The sequence below is a fragment of the Scheffersomyces spartinae genome (assembly GCF_019049425.1).
Source record: "Scheffersomyces spartinae strain ARV_011 chromosome Unknown scaffold_29, whole genome shotgun sequence".
NCBI classification, from domain to species: Eukaryota; Fungi; Ascomycota; class Pichiomycetes; order Serinales; family Debaryomycetaceae; genus Lizanozyma; species Lizanozyma spartinae.
This window is the reverse complement of record NW_025065076.1, coordinates 1-16,244: the sequence shown is the minus strand read 5'-3', so window position 1 is coordinate 16,244 and position 16,244 is coordinate 1. Positions and strand designations below refer to the sequence as shown.

The following is a 16,244-nucleotide window of genomic DNA, read 5'->3' as shown; positions in this document are numbered from 1 at the left end:
TATTCTTTTATATAATTTTACATGCTCTCATCATACCTTTACAACACAATCTTCTTATCCTTGGCTTCGTCATCATGAGAAGAAAATTCCACCTTATGATCGTCGGATAACCTTAAAACCTTCTTGAATCTCTCTCCAACAGGTCTCAACTTCTCTTCGTTACAATCCTTGGTCCAGATACCAATTCTGGTAGCCTTAGACCTGATATTCAAAACAATCCCGTTAACTTCGTCTTCGTCATCTTCAATGGTTTCACCAATAACGGATAATAATCCTCTTAACCATAATTCATTGATTTGACTGGCTTGCTCAGACTTCTTAGCGAAAGCATGTTGCCATTTACCACCCTTTGAGTTTTGTTCATCTTCCCATTCGGGCTTGATACCCTCCTTGAACAAATGGTAATCAGATTTCATAGGCAATTGGTTGGCAGATGGAATCGAATTGTAAATACCCCAAAACTCTTCGACAGATGAAAAAGTTATCACAGGCTTTAACAAATCGTGCCAGCTTTCACTAGAACTGGTTTGAGGCTTGGTGTACCATAATGTCCACTTGCTGTTCAAGGGGTGCTTTGCGGTGAATTCTTCCTTATCGGAGAGCACAGTGGTGGGTTGTGAGTCCAATGATAATTCGTCGGTCTTAGTAGTTAATTCTTCAGACATTATACTTCTATAAAATCGTTAGTATTAATCATTAGTAGGTATCTGACACGTCGTCTAATGACGCCCTATCTATGACATACCGCTTAGATATTGGATCTGGTGTGGATTATGGACTAGACAGTAAGCGTCTAGGCAGTTTCATTTTGTAGGAAAATTTTTTTGGTAGTCGAGGGTCCGCGCGTTAATTTCAGTCTGCTTAAGTATATATGAGCACTCAATGAGGGTATGAAGCTATACACTGTCACCAATATATATTACATCATAATAACATCATACTAATCCTAGACCATAACAACTACTGCATTGATGTTGTTGATATATTCACTATAAACATACTCACTATAAACATACTCACTATAAAAAAAAACCGTATATATAATCCTTAAGCCAATGCCCCAATAACAGCAAGCATAAGCCCCCCTAAACCTCCATAACTATTCAATCCAGCTACTGCACCATCATTCTGAGCAATAGTGGTCTGTGAGTAGCTCCGTACAACACCCACGCTGCCTGAAAGTGATCCCATACCAATGTCTGCGGACGACACGGTTGCTGTGGCTGCGGTGTATGTTGACATGAACGACTGCTTGAAAAAGTAGGACGACGTGGTGATGATCCCGTTCGTGGTAATGGTTGTCCAAGCCAACGTGGACGATGTAGTCAAGGTGGTATCACCTTCAATCTGGTTGGCCAAGCCTGTGACCAAGCAAACAAGGGATAGGATACCGAGGAAGAGTCTGGGAACCAACATGAGCGAGGAACTGTGTGAGGAGGTAACGAATGGATGGACGGATGGGCTTGCAGTCTTTTATTCTCAAGTAGTATGTGGTGATATCCTTGAGTATTAGTTATTGGTATAGATGAATATAAGCACTGTACCGTATTATATTATAGTATCTTGTTATGTGTATACAAGTATGTTGTTGGTAGTACCGTGGGCAGTGTTTATATCCGGAGTCGCGAGAGCAGTCCTGGAGTCGTGCGGTTCTCAATCAGGCCCTTGGAAAAACTCATCTAAAGGCGATGAGCCGTTGACAGAGTTGCAGCCACAAGGGTACCATCATTGTAAGCAACGACATGGCTAGAGAGACGCTCCAACAGCAGCTTGAGAAGCTCACGCGTCCCCAGAAGGACTTTGACATTGAGGACGAAGAGTTGAAGGTCGATGCGTTTGACCGTGACGGGTCTGGAAGTGAGTCAGAATCAGAGAACGAAACTGCAAAGAGAGACCACTATGTTACTGTAGGGGAGTCGGCATTAAGAAAGAGTGAAGCAGTTCGTTTAGGTGGCAAGTATAAGGGAAGTGCTATATCTAGAGATGAGTTGTATGGGGAGCAGCAGGAAGTCTCTGATGAAGAGGAGGATGCATCTGAAGCATTTGAGGATGAACAGGAACAAGCAGAATCCGATGATGATTCTGGAGCTTCGTTAAGAGCTAATTCTGACGACGAAGAAGACGATGACGACGATGACGACGACGATGACGACGACGACGACGATGACGATGGCGACGACGATGACGATGGCGACGATGACGACGACTTAGCTCACAAACGGAATAAGTTGAAACAAATGATGTCTAATGAAAAGAAACATATCGTTAGTCGTTTATCCCAAGACGGAAGCAACAATGCATTAAAAGGATATGCCATTCTACAACAGAATAAACTATTTGATTCATTGATTGAGTCTCGGATGAAGGTGCAACCGGCTATCACCAATAGTAACCTTTTGCCTGCCAATAGTCTAGTATTGGACCATGAAGGGTTATCTACTAAGAAAACAGAGAAATACATAGCCAAGGCTAAGGATGCTTGTTATGATCTTTTGGATAGAATATTTGTATTGCGTCAACAAATGATCGAGACTGAATCTATTTCCACCACCAAAGTCAAACATCCAAAGAAGAGAACGTTATCCAAATATTTGGCTACTAGCGAATCATATGACTCCATATTGAACAAGTACAGACAGTCGGTTCTTGTTAAATGGTCAGCTAAGATCCAGAACACCAGTGGATCCAGTGCTATCAACAGTGGCAAGTTCAAAGTAATCAACCAATCAGCAGAGCAACAAGTTCAGAACAACTTGATGGATATGGATAGACTCGTCAAGAGAACAAAAACCAATAGAAGACAAATCATTCCCTTGGGCCACAAATATTATGTGGAACAAGCAAATGATGAAAAACCGCATAAAGATGAAGCAGACAATGAAGATGATGAAGATGACGAAGAAAATATTGATATTCCAAAAGATCAAGGTAAAGATAAAAATAGCATGGAACAAGTTGATACTATTTTTGATGATGAAGACTTTTATAGACTATTACTTAATGATTTGGTTGACCGGAAGATTCAAGCTCAGAATCCAACCAGTGGTTTGAACATCACTATGAGAAGTGCCAGGGCCACCAAGTTCAAGAAGAACGTGGATACCAAGGCTTCCAAGGGAAGAAAGTTACGGTATCAAGTCCAAGAACCCATTGCTAACTTTGAGACTTCAAAGGGAGGATGGAAATGGAACGATGAACAAATAGATGAGTTCTTTGCATCTTTATTGGGCCAGAAGGTTAATATGGAAGAAGAAGATGAAGAGGAAATGGATGGGGAAGAAGAATTGATCACTACTGGTGAAGAAGCCATTAGATTATTCGGATAAATAAAATTAATATAATTCGGATAAATATTACTTCTATAGCATTAATGGAATAATTATACATCTCTATTAACATTATCATTACTTTCTAATCTTAAGAATGATATAAGTAGCTAATCTGTAAGCAAAGATTAAGGCAATAGTAAGACCCATCCATAACCCAACATCCTCCTTACCATAACCAACAGCTTTCAACACAGCATCGCCAGAGATCTTACATTGATCTTGTAATGGAGATGCATACATACATTGGCATCCTTTACCACAATCAAACACTCTGTCAGGTTTAAATTCATTGAACATCATACCTTGGAACACAAACCGTTGGTAGTTGATCCAATAAAAAGTATAACGCCAAAAGGCATTCAACACATTGGTGGAAACAAGGAACCCTCCAACAGACATCCAAAGACCATTCATAAAGGCTGTCAATGCCAAGGCTATCACAAACATGGGGAAAGCAGTTGATACCATGACGGTCATGGATTCGGCAGCCACAAGATCAATGAACAACCAAGTCAAATACATACCAAAGCCAGACCCAGAGTGTCTGAAGTTGCACATGAAATAAGTGACGATGGAGAAGAGTAACGAGATACCAAACAAGAAGGGGATCCCCACTATGAAGTTAGATACAACAAAGGCAAACGGACCATAAAGTCCGTTCAAATGTTCCTTCTTGTACAGTTGATAGTCTTCCAAGTAAGCTGGAATATAAGCAACAGACATGAACGACATAAAGGCACCGGAGAAGAAGATGGCATTCATAAAAGGTTGAATGTTCTTCTGTTGCGTTCCTAATCGAAGCCAGACGGTTCCCATCATGATAGCCAAGCCCAAATACATGGCTACTCTGGCGTAGTAGGCCAAAAAGTCTCGACGAGACTTGATCAAGAGACGGTGGGTCAAATAGTAAGTTTGTCTCAAGTTGTAGATGATTCCAGAATGGTGTTGTTGTTGGTCAGCGTTGGAGTCCTGTGGTTGTTGGTCAAAGGGATCAGCTGACTTTTCAGTGTCATCCTCGGACATTGAGTACCGTGGTCTCTTGTCATCCCAGAGACTCTTCAATTGGTGCACCACTTGAACCTTATCAAGGGCCGCCTGGTTATTATCATTGTTGTTGTCGTCGTCGTCATCGCCATCGGATTTGAAATCGGTGTTAATCAACTCCAAAATGAACTCCGCAGGGTTGTAGTGAGTAGGAATAGGGTACGGTGTGACGGTGTTGAAGTAGTCGCATACCTCAGACACCTTCCCGTTGTAGACGGTGATACCCTTGGAGAGGAACAACACCTTATCAAACAAGTCAAACGTGGCTGTAGATGGCTGATGGATAGAAACAATGACCATCATGTTGTTCTCGGCTGCAAGATGTTTTATAGACTGAATGACCTTGTGAGAAGCCGTGGAATCAAGTCCTGAGGTTGGCTCATCAAGAAACAACACTGAAGGTTGGGTAATCACTTGTGCTGCGACTGAAAGACGTCTCTTTTGGCCTCCACTAATCCCCTTCTGGAGTGGAGTGCCGACTTTAGTGCCAGATTGACCTTTCAACCCCAAGGATGCAATGATTTCAGCGACTCTTTCTTTCCTTTCCGAAGCAGTCGATTCAGAGTCTGTGAACTTGGCTGCGAAATCTACAGTTTCAATCACCGTCAAGGACCCGATCAAAGAGTCTTCCTGTTCAACATAAGCAGAGAACTTGCTGATGTTTCTGGAGGTAACTTTCCCAAGATTAGTGGTCATACTTCCAGAGCTTGATGCTTTCGGTGGGATGCCACGATGGGCTAAGACGTTTAATAAAGTAGTCTTACCTGAACCTGATGGACCCATAAGAGCAATCATTTCTCCGGCTTTCAATTCCCCAGATGCATCTGTCAAGAGATTAATAGGGTTCCCAGTGGCTCTATCGGGGACTGTGACATTGATGTCGTTCCAACGGAAAACCAGAACAGACATATTTATAGGCAGTAGTAACTGTAGTAGTAATAATAGTACTTATAGTAACTTATAGCAGTATTAATGTAATAATATATCAGTAGAATAATATAATAATAATAATGTTGAACAAATAATACTGGCTTTCTCTATATATAAATACTATAAGAAAACTCCGACACTATCATCTGCTACGCACTTTGAGACGATTGCGGCTGAGATGTCACTACAATGTGAAACTAATTCCTTATGTACCACCTGATAATCGTTGATTGCAAAGTTTGTTCTCTAACCCCGACACAAGAGCCCCGATGTTGTTCGGAAGGCTTTGTGTGATCTACGGCTGCCCCATACGTTTTCCTTTTTTCACCACAATTTTAGTACCAAACCGTAGCCTCACTTCACGCCCCTTAGTGTCCACCTTCAGGAGACTACATATCGTCTAGTTACGCCACGGTGTGGCAGCTGCCATCTACTTGATAAAGTGTGTGCGTTTGATGAGACACACCAACCTTGCTCGGGAATTGCTGCATTTGGGTGTAGATTCTGTCGGCCCTGCACATGGAAACCCCGATGCTGTGGTTGCGGTGAATGAAAAACGTCCACTGGTCGCAGCACTAGTTTATAATCCAAGTGGTTATGACAAGCTGATTAGCTAATGTGATGACTACTGAAAAAGAAACCATTACTTGGCAATCACATTCGAAATAGCAACTGAAGATCTAACTGTAGCGGTCAGCTCGTAGCGGTCAGCTCATAGCGGTCAGCTCTTAACTTAGATCTCCCCTTCTTTTCCTTGCTATGTACATTCTATGTGAAATCTTTCCTATGTATACGGAAATGTTCAACGTATCCTTGTGGCTTAACCTCGAGCCCTCTAGTTCTATCGGATACACCAGCATGTTGAACTTGGACGTGTCACGTGATCAACAGATACGCTCACTATTAGCCTTGAGCGAGTAACTACCAAGTCCTAATCAACCCTGTCATTCATACCACAATTATGCGTCACAGCTTCATATCTTTCCCGGATAAGAACGCCCTTTTACAGAGGTACGGCGGTTCCCACGTAGACACCCTTCCTACGCCAAGTGCAATCATTGACTATGGAAGGTTCAAAGACAATTGTGATAAGATGATCACCAACGCCAAAAGATTACAGTGCCATTTCCGTCCACATATTAAAACTCACAAGACTGTGGAGGGCACATTGCTTCAACTTGGTGATGGTTTCACCGATCGTGCAATTGTGTCTACTATGGCAGAAGCGTGGGGGATCTTGCCTCTTCTCCAAAATGGCACCATTAACACCTTGTTACTCTCCATGCCATTGGTTACTTCTTCCATAGAGGAATTGATGGAATATTCCGTCAAATGTGGATCCAGTAATAAGTTGGTGATCTTAGTAGACCATATCACCCAATTGGATACTTTGCTTGCATTGGGAGGTCATTTACCTTGGGAGATCTACGTCAAGATAGACTTTGGATATCATCGTGCAGGTCTCTTCAATAATACTTTGAGTCTTCGCTCTGTTATCTCCAAAATTATAGACCCAACTAATATGCTTCTGTTGTACGGTTTCTATACCCATGCTGGTCAGTCGTATCTGGTTGCTAATCCTCACGAAGCCCACAAGTTGTTGCTACAAGAGATTGCCAGTGTTAACGAAGCTGCTGCCTTTGCAGTGGAACAATTTAATTACAATACAGCCTCCAACCGGCCCTTACAACTTTCAGTAGGCGCAACTCCGACAGCACATGCTTCTAGTATGTTGGCATATTCCAAACTGCAAATAGAATCCGATATCAATCAGAAACTCTACGGAGAATTGGAACTTCATGCTGGGAACTATTGCTGTTGTGACTTGCAACAAGTAGCCACTAACTGTTGTGCGACTACCGTGGTAGCAGCAACAGTGCTTGCAGAAATTGTCTCTAATTACACTGACGACGGCAGATACGATCAATTGATCAATGCTGGAGTATTGGCACTTTCCAGAGAGAGTGGTCCCTATGAAGGTTATGGTCATCTATTGAGCAACCATGACTGGTACGTTGGAAAATTAAGTCAGGAACACGGAATTTTATATCCGTTCGGACACAAGCAGCAGATGCATCAGCCGTTCCTCCCGATCGGATCTAAAGTCCGAATTCTTCCTCAACATGCTTGTATAACTTTGGCCTGTCATCCTTATTACTTTGTTGTTGATGATAAGAATATAGTGATAGACATTTGGGTCCCTGTTAAGTACTGGTGATAAAGGCTTACTAATATTATATTTTTATTACTCTATTAACAAGTTCTAATTTTACAAAACCTGGTACACAGGAGCTCCATCCGAATTAACGTAAATGGGACCCTGTACTGTCTGGCCATCGATTGTGTGTACTGTTTGGCCATAGAACAGAATATCAGGTCTACCCACAAATTTATCCCAGATTTGGGAAACATATGCCATTATAAAAGTGTAAACGGATCCAGGTAATGTCACATAAGAGTTTAACACAAACTTTATAGCCTGGAATACTTCTTCTGTAGCTAACAGCCATTGCAGACGAGTTGCAATTTCACCGTTAATGGGGCTTGTTTCAGTTGATCCTTCTTCTTTACTAGTAGGAGGGGAGTTTTTTCTTGATGATGATGACGGTAATGACCCACTTCTTCCCTTTGCAATGGCCTCACCAACAAATGGGAAGCCAAAAGTGTTTGTGGAATTTTCATAATCACCTAAAGTTGCCTTCCCAGTAGCTACGTCATCAAGATGTTGTAAATACAACTTTTTGAAATTATTAATAGATTCGATAGACTTGGAAAGTCTATCAAAAGTGTTGAATAATGCCACCAATTCCGTTCTTTTGAAAGTGATATCATCTTTTTCTTCATCAGTTTCAAAGAGAATCTTAAGAGCAGTACCATATCCAATAGTTTGAACTTTCCCCCACATTCTGCATCTATCACATCCAACACAGTCCATGATAGCAGAGACGTTTCTGAATCTTGCTCTAAATTCGTCTTTCAAAGTTGGACCTACGACCTCAGGATCAAAAAGAGATGAGGTATCAATCAACTTACTTTGCGAAAACATAGTAGTTAAGGCATCCAAAGGCCCTTCATAGTCAACCAATTGATCAAAGGGGATTTTTCCTTCGTCTCTTTTAATAGAATCAATCACAGGACTAATAGTGTTCAATTTGGCAATGGCAGAAGATACCAAGGCATAATTGAAGTAGATATTCGATAATCTATCATTGTAAGCACCAACTCTTTCCATAAATGCCTTCAAATTAGCATAGTATTCCCCAGTTTCTGGGTTCAAGTAATCATTGGATAAATGAACGGCAATGGAAGCATGCATCCCACTAACCAAACGATAAAACATTTGCTTCTCAGTACAAATGCCATCTGTTGAGCTTGTCAAGTTCATTACGTCGCCATTTGCAAACGCAGTATTGACGGTTGTCTCAGGGAAACAGTTTTCCTGGTAGATAGCTTTCCAAACATCAAAAGATTGAGTACCACCATAACCGGTGAATCTCTCTGGGTTCTCGACTAAATCAACATAAACACATTCATGGCCGTCATCGATAAAAGTGTACTCTTCATCACAAGTCAGATTGGTGCCATCTTCCACGCTAATCTGCGCAAGCTTATTGGGACGAACATCTTCATTCGAAACGTGTTCCCAGTCGTATTCCGAGATTGGCAAGACTTCAACGGCACAGTTCTCGGTGGCACAGAAGTGTTGGGCGTTCCAGAACTTACACTGTTTGTCCAAGTCAAGTTTGAAGTGTCTGAAATAAGGAGTTTTCACCAAAGAGGCGATGTTCTCCCGCACATAACTGTTGGCTGTGTCAATGTAAGCAAACGTCGTGTTACATTCAGGGGTGATGATCTGGGAACAATAGTCAAAAGTATTAAACGGAGTGAACGCTCCGGCGAGTCCTATGAGCGACGTCATGATACTCAACATTAGCATCACCAAAGACATCATCATAATTGGTAGCTGTTGGTAGTATCACTGTTTGTAGCTAACTGGTGGTGTATGAGAGATGGCGTTATATTTCGCACTCGATCTGATCAGGCTAGACAGAAAATGGTATGCTTTAGGACACGACGTGCGGTGGCACTAGAAGACCCCAAGACACAGTAAAGACTAAAAGACGGTAGTATAAACACAGTAGTACAACAGTAGTAGTACCAGGCACGTTATAGTAGTATGATAGGCTCTATTATATATATTAGTAATTAGAATATAGAATAATCAATGGTTATAAATCGACGTGTCTTTACCGATTGTGATAGTACACTTGATATGTATACTAAATATATATATATGTATATAATAACCTTATTGCTATCTAATCTACCTACTAATATTTATACACTGTTATTATTGCCACCAATGGTGTTATGGCCACGGTGTCCAGAAAATGGTGCCCTCTAAGTGCATTCGCCATTGCAGTACATATTTATACACTCCTATAGAATACAGTAGAAATGTTCGGATATATACTGTTTTGTGTCGTGCACGACAGCTGACTGTCACTAATATTACTATTCTTATTAATTATATGCTCTAATCAAACTTTATCTTCTTAGCGGTCTTTGTCATATCTACATCCTTAAAGAATGCACCATATGCCAGATGTGCCTTCTTCTTCGTGTGTCCACCAAACTTCAATAACTCTTCAGGTACTGGTTGATTGGCTCCACGAAGAATGTTACATAATGCACCACTCAAATGTTTCTCATGGTCAGTGAACAACGTATGGGCAATCCCAGTTTGGCCCGCACGACCAGTTCTACCAATACGGTGAACGTAATCTTCAGCAGTTAATGGGAATGTTAAGTTAATCACCACCTTAACGTTGGGGATATCCAATCCTCTGGCTGCAACATCTGTGGCCAACATAATCGTGGATTCTCCTGATTTGAAACTATTTAAAGCCAGTGTACGTTGCTGTTGAGAAAGATCTCCATGAATGGCGGCCACATGATATTGGTTCCGTTTCAATAACATCTCCACTCTACCAGCTTCCTTTTTGTATAAGGCAAAAATTAAAATCTTATCGGGTCCGTTAACGTACTTACGCAATAAGCCTAATAACTTACGTTCCTTCTCTCTAGGGTCAATCACTTCAACCACTTGAGTAATACGCTTGTTGGCACTTAATTCGTCCCGATCTCCAATACTTACCTTCACTGGACTTTTCATAAATGTGCTGGCTAATTCACGCACTTCCTTGGGCCATGTGGCTGTGAACATAAGAGTTTGTCTGTTTTTGGGGGAAGTATGACCGATAATTCTCTTGATATCTTCTTCAAATCCCTTCTCCAACATTCTGTCTGCTTCATCCAAAACTAAGTAGTCAACATGACTCAAATCAACTTGTCCACCTTCCAATAAATCCAAGAGTCTACCAGGAGTAGCAATCACCACTTGAGCTCCTTGTAATTCTCTGACTTGGTCATCTTTGGAAACACCACCGTAAACACAAACACATTTTATATCTTTGGTTAAGGTGACTAAATTATCATAAATTTGAACAGCTAATTCTCTTGTAGGGGAAATACACAATACTCTGACATTCTTCTTTTTGGTATCTTCATTTAATAACTTGTGAATGGCTGGAACACCAAAGGCAAACGTCTTACCTGAACCGGTCTCAGCAACACCAATGACATCTTGACCAGATAACAAGTATGGCCAAGCCACTGCTTGGATAGGGGTTGGTTTGGGGAACTTGGTTACAACACCTTGGATAGTAGGGTGCAACTTAACATGTTCGAAAGAAAGTAATGGTCTTAATTTGGAATTAGTTGGATCTTCAACTGTAACTTCATTAGTAGATAAAAATTCATCAACTTCTGATTGAGCAACTTTAGTCAATGCAGGTGATTGAGTATAAGTACCATCTGATTCTGGCTCAACATTCTTTTCGTTGTTTTCTTTAGATTCTTTTTTATCTTTCTTGTCCTTCTTTTCCTTCTTTTCCTTCTTGTCCTTCTTTTCCTTCTTTTCCTTCTTTTCTTTCTTTTCCTTCTTTTCTTTCTTGTCCTTCTTTTCCTTCTTCACTTTGGTGTTGACATCTCCGAGAGCCTCGGCCTTTCTTTTCTTATCTTCCTTAGCCATGGTGTTATTACTGTAGTTAACCGTAGGGCCTCATCGCATCTCATCTCATCTCACTTCAAGTCAAATATAACACCACGAAAACTCTTCGCGGTGCTACCATATATAATTGCTTATGTAATCTACAATCAAAGCGTTAGAACAATCGCGTACGGTTTGATTACTAGTTACAGCTAGCAGTAGTAGTCATTAGAACAATATGGAAACATTGCTCAACCTATGTTCCAGCGTCGCTGTTTGATTCAATTACATAAATACAGAGCTTATAAGCACACAGCTCATTCATTTATTTCATCTGTCAAATGAACATACTCGAGCTGAAATCAATTTATGTCTTATGGTGTGAAACTTTATAATTTAATAGCATTGGTTAAGAACAAGCTTGTAGAGTCAACCATAAGTCGTAATGTTGATATAAAGCTTTGTGGGACATTAAGTACCGTATGAATGGCCATTGACAAACTTCGAGTTGTGAGTAAAGACACTCTACCTCTGAATTCACAATATAGGATCAGCTAAGACCACAATGTATCACAATGTAGCACCATTAATAGGATGTGTTTATTCCAGTATTACCGATTAAACTAATGCATAGCTTATAGGACAATGAACTAAACAGAAGATATATTTCATGCATTCGTCGCTATTTGTGTAAATATTCTGCATATACCGCGATAACTTTTACAAGCAACCACATAAAAGCTTCGGTGCATTATGTACCTGCGTATGTGTTTTTGATCTGTTAGATGTTACTTTAACTATTTTTTGATCTGTCAGATATTACACTCACAACTTTTTGATCTGTTGATCAACATTTTTAAACGTTATAAAAGGTCAATATGTATCATTTCTTCATTTATGAATTCCCACTCGAGAACGTAATCGGGAAGAGACTATCATCGTCCAAAATGATGGAAAAGAAGTTGACAAATAGTAATAAGGAAGCTTTCTCAGAAAGTCAAACTGCTACCAGATACCGTGCAATGGAATTTAGATCGACAGCATTGACTGTATTATGTTTGGGTGCTCTATGGTACATACTAACTCAGAATGGCAGTACTTGGGTATTTCCAACACTCGCGTTAACGATTATAGATAGCATTAAAACTTTATCATTGAAAGATATCAAGTCTGCTCCTGACATGGTTAATAAATTTGTTCTTAACATGCTGACAAGTCTTAAGGTTATTATCCTTATAAATTTACTCATTATTGTAATAGTTTATTTCATGGATAAAAGCAAAAAATTGCCCGAGGGTAGTATCCAAGTATCAGAAAGGGTATCATTGATAATCACTAATTGCTTATTAGGTTTCTCTGCGTTCTGTATTTTCTATTGTATTTGGTTATTATTGAGTCCATCAGAGGAGGCGTTACATTTTGGTAAAAGATACCTGCTGGGTGTAGGTCTAGTTATTTTCTTTGTATTAACTGGATTCGACTTTTGGTCTAATATCGTTCTCCATATAAAATCACATCCATGGTTATCAGCTATTCTTGAGATATTGTCATTTTTTGCCGCTTTGATTTTTGCGAAGTATTCTATCCAGGAATTCAAAGAAGGATTCGTATGCATTATATTTAAGGACTAGTTCAATGGGTTGCACTTTGTCTCCTGCATCTTTGTATGTCAGTTGCAAAAGCAATGATGCAGAGTGAATTTTTTTATACCTATCAGCTTCTTTTATCAAAAATAGCAGTAATAGGTACCAAAGCAGAATCAATGAGAATTTGTTGTAGCTAGAATAGATACATCTCTAAAAGTAAAGTGTTATGTCTAGGCTATCTTTCTGCGCATAAGCTATCCAACCACAAGAGTTCTATTAACTTCGACACAGTGTTATTCCAAGACATGAAGAATGATAGCGGATTAATTATTTTGTACAAATGGTACCCAGGACACACCGTGACGATTTGCCATGATTATTCGGGACCAAGTGGAATATACTTTTTAAACTACACCACTAAACGAAATTCCAACCTGACATAAAGGTAACTGATTATAAGTCGTGCGATAACCATTATATACACCAAATTTACTTTATTTTTCATTATGAACGATAACTCGCACTCTACTAATATACTTGCAAGCTAAGCTACACTTACAAGCTATAGAAAACACATGATTATCACTAACGCGTTACATGTGTGATTAGCTTTCTGGTGCGATATTTATAAGCCTTTGGTTAACATACTCAATAGCAGGCTCCCAATGGTTTTACCTCCGACGAAAGTAAGATACAACTTACATACTGGAGGGACCAAGTTGAACAAAGCCCTAAGTATAGATGATAGCAGTGGGTGTGATTTTATATGACAATGTTCCCCGGGCTTCATTTTTTCCGCAAGTAACGGACATAAGTTCATAAGAACAAGAGCAATCAAACACATTATATAAGGCATCACGAAGATGAACCCATTAGCGAATTCCCGGATAGAATACGCAGCACAAATCAAAGTGACAAAATATGACAACATCTCAAGGAAATCTGATAACAATGGATGTGATTTTATTTGGATAGCGTCCTTAGACCTAAAGTTTATTCCACTTAAGCCAAAGAAGACGGCTAGGCCTCCAGCGACCAGACACTTTATTTCGTGATGTAACATCTCCTCTGATGGGTTCGATAATAAGCAGCCACAACAGAGAGCAGAACTCATAGACACGCCAAATAACAAACTCTGAAGTATAGATGATGACCTTTCGTGTGATTTTATGTGGAAGCTACCCTCGGGCCACATTCTGATTGCAAATATCAAACAAATTATCAGAATTGGTAAAGCCATAAGCATTCCATCCTGAAGTGTTGTCACTATCTCATGAACAAATTTAATAATCACGTCAGAAAGAATTTGATATTCCGACTTCTCTGGTGTACTCAAATATGGCCTGCCATAATAGTAAGCAGCACTTATAAGGACAACAATTGACAAAAACACAGGCATAGTTGATAACCATTGTGATTTTATACGGAAAACACCCTTAGGCCTCATTGTGATTGCAACCATCACACAAACTAATAAAATACAAGCTACAATCGCATGTATTTTTTTATCCTGAAGGAATGTTGTCACGTCAAGAACAAATTTAGCTCCCTTGTCAATAACAAATTCACCACCTTTCATTAAAGGAGTTTTAATCCTACTCATAAAACTTAGCTCGCTAGTTGGCGCTTTCGACTTGCTCGAATTGACTGGGGCGCTAGTTAACTTGCACACAAAAGAAGTAATCAAAGTCGTTAGATTTGACGTGGGGGTTCCTGAACCCGTTGTGGAGATTTTGGTAATATTACCTTTCTCAAATACAGTTTTATTGGCCATTTTGATAATGATTGAAATCTATATTATCTCGTCGGTTAACTGATTATGAATGAAGCGAAATAAATAAAAAGTTCATAATTTGCGGCAACTCCACAGAAGAAAACCGCGATCTACGTATCTACTGAAAACAATGGCATACTTTAACGGGGGTCTTTTATTGCACATTGCATTTGCCATCAATTTCGGCATAAATAATATTCAACAGCTACGTTGTCATATCACATCTATGTTGTGGACACTAGATGAATATGTAAAAATTGGCTGTAAAAAGCAGTGGAAGTATTTCAGTTCGTTCGTTCGTTCGTTCGTCCATTTGAATGTATTGATGGATTATTTAGGTTGATGGAATACTGTAATAGCACGATGCTGATCGTTAGTCTGTTATTCTTTCAACGTTCTCCATTTCTCTAGGTCATGTTAGCCAATCAGGGAACTTGGAACAGACAGGACTAGGGAATTATCTGAGCCGGGAACCATACTAATATCCCATGCTTCTAACGGATCTGAAGAGAACCCTGGAAAGTAATGCTTGGCGAAGTAATGATCCATCATTCCAGAATCAATATGGAACGAAGAGCTACCAGGCTGGTGTATATTGAATGCACGTTGTTGTAATTCTTGTGATTATAAATTCTGTCTATGGTGCTTCTGGCCGTTGCACTAGCAACAGTACTTTGTGGTCAACATTAATTTGAGAGGCTTCTTGGTCGAAGACGATGAAGATGCTTTTGAGTTCATTGAAACTGGTTGGAAATTGTTTGTGTATGGGATAAATGAACATACTTATAGAGTCCAGTCATAGGTCTTGATATTGTTATATCGCTTTGTGGGACATTAAGTACCGTTATGAATGGCCATTGACAAACTTCGAGTTGTGAGTAAAGACACTCTACCTCTGAATTCACAATATAGGATCAGCTAAGACCACAATGTATCACAATGTAGCACCATTAATAGGATGTGTTTATTCCAGTATTACCGATTAAACTAATGCATAGCTTATAGGACAATGAACTAAACAGAAGATATATTTCATGCATTCGTCGCTATTTGTGTAAATATTCTGCATATACCGCGATAACTTTTACAAGCAACCACATAAAAGCTTCGGTGCATTATGTACCTGCGTATGTGTTTTTGATCTGTTAGATGTTACTTTAACTATTTTTTGATCTGTCAGATATTACACTCACAACTTTTTGATCTGTTGATCAACATTTTTAAACGTTATAAAAGGTCAATATGTATCATTTCTTCATTTATGAATTCCCACTCGAGAACGTAATCGGGAAGAGACTATCATCGTCCAAAATGATGGAAAAGAAGTTGACAAATAGTAATAAGGAAGCTTTCTCAGAAAGTCAAACTGCTACCAGATACCGTGCAATGGAATTTAGATCGACAGCATTGACTGTATTATGTTTGGGTGCTCTATGGTACATACTAACTCAGAATGGCAGTACTTGGGTATTTCCAACACTCGCGTTAACGATTATAGATAGCATTAAAACTTTATCATTGAAAGATAT

The 16,244-nt window shown here is 39.7% G+C and overlaps 6 protein-coding genes across 6 annotated transcripts; 2 read left to right on the top strand and 4 right to left on the bottom strand.

The window, feature by feature from the left end:
* Positions 1-38: 38 nt before the first annotated feature.
* Positions 39-928, bottom strand: EIF4E (translation initiation factor eIF4E; the record flags this gene model as incomplete). The annotated part of the gene is made up of 2 exons (XM_043193852.1): positions 39-669; positions 924-928. 2 exons carry the CDS (start codon positions 926-928, stop codon positions 39-41), a joined length of 636 nt encoding a protein of 211 aa, XP_043046993.1.
* Positions 929-1,742: 814 nt separating this feature from the next.
* Positions 1,743-3,326, top strand: BFR2 (rRNA-processing protein; the record flags this gene model as incomplete). The annotated part of the gene is made up of 1 exon (XM_043193851.1): positions 1,743-3,326. One exon carries the CDS (start codon positions 1,743-1,745, stop codon positions 3,324-3,326), a length of 1,584 nt encoding a protein of 527 aa, XP_043046992.1.
* A 78-nt stretch (positions 3,327-3,404) lies between these two features.
* KQ657_003114 (uncharacterized protein) lies at positions 3,405-5,282 on the bottom strand (the record flags this gene model as incomplete). The annotated part of the gene is made up of 1 exon (XM_043193850.1): positions 3,405-5,282. The coding sequence occupies one exon, from the start codon at positions 5,280-5,282 to the stop codon at positions 3,405-3,407; it is 1,878 nt and encodes a 625-aa protein (XP_043046991.1).
* Positions 5,283-6,264: 982 nt separating this feature from the next.
* Positions 6,265-7,521, top strand: KQ657_003113 (uncharacterized protein; the record flags this gene model as incomplete). Its single annotated transcript, XM_043193849.1, has 1 exon — positions 6,265-7,521. The coding sequence occupies one exon, from the start codon at positions 6,265-6,267 to the stop codon at positions 7,519-7,521; it is 1,257 nt and encodes a 418-aa protein (XP_043046990.1).
* Positions 7,522-7,572: 51 nt separating this feature from the next.
* On the bottom strand, positions 7,573-9,252 carry ERO1 (ER oxidoreductin; the record flags this gene model as incomplete). The annotated part of the gene is made up of 2 exons (XM_043193848.1): positions 7,573-9,156; positions 9,244-9,252. The coding sequence occupies 2 exons, from the start codon at positions 9,250-9,252 to the stop codon at positions 7,573-7,575; spliced, it is 1,593 nt and encodes a 530-aa protein (XP_043046989.1).
* A 588-nt stretch (positions 9,253-9,840) lies between these two features.
* On the bottom strand, positions 9,841-11,397 carry DBP3 (RNA-dependent ATPase; the record flags this gene model as incomplete). Its single annotated transcript, XM_043193847.1, has 1 exon — positions 9,841-11,397. The coding sequence occupies one exon, from the start codon at positions 11,395-11,397 to the stop codon at positions 9,841-9,843; it is 1,557 nt and encodes a 518-aa protein (XP_043046988.1).
* Between the last annotated feature and the right edge of the window lie 4,847 nt (positions 11,398-16,244).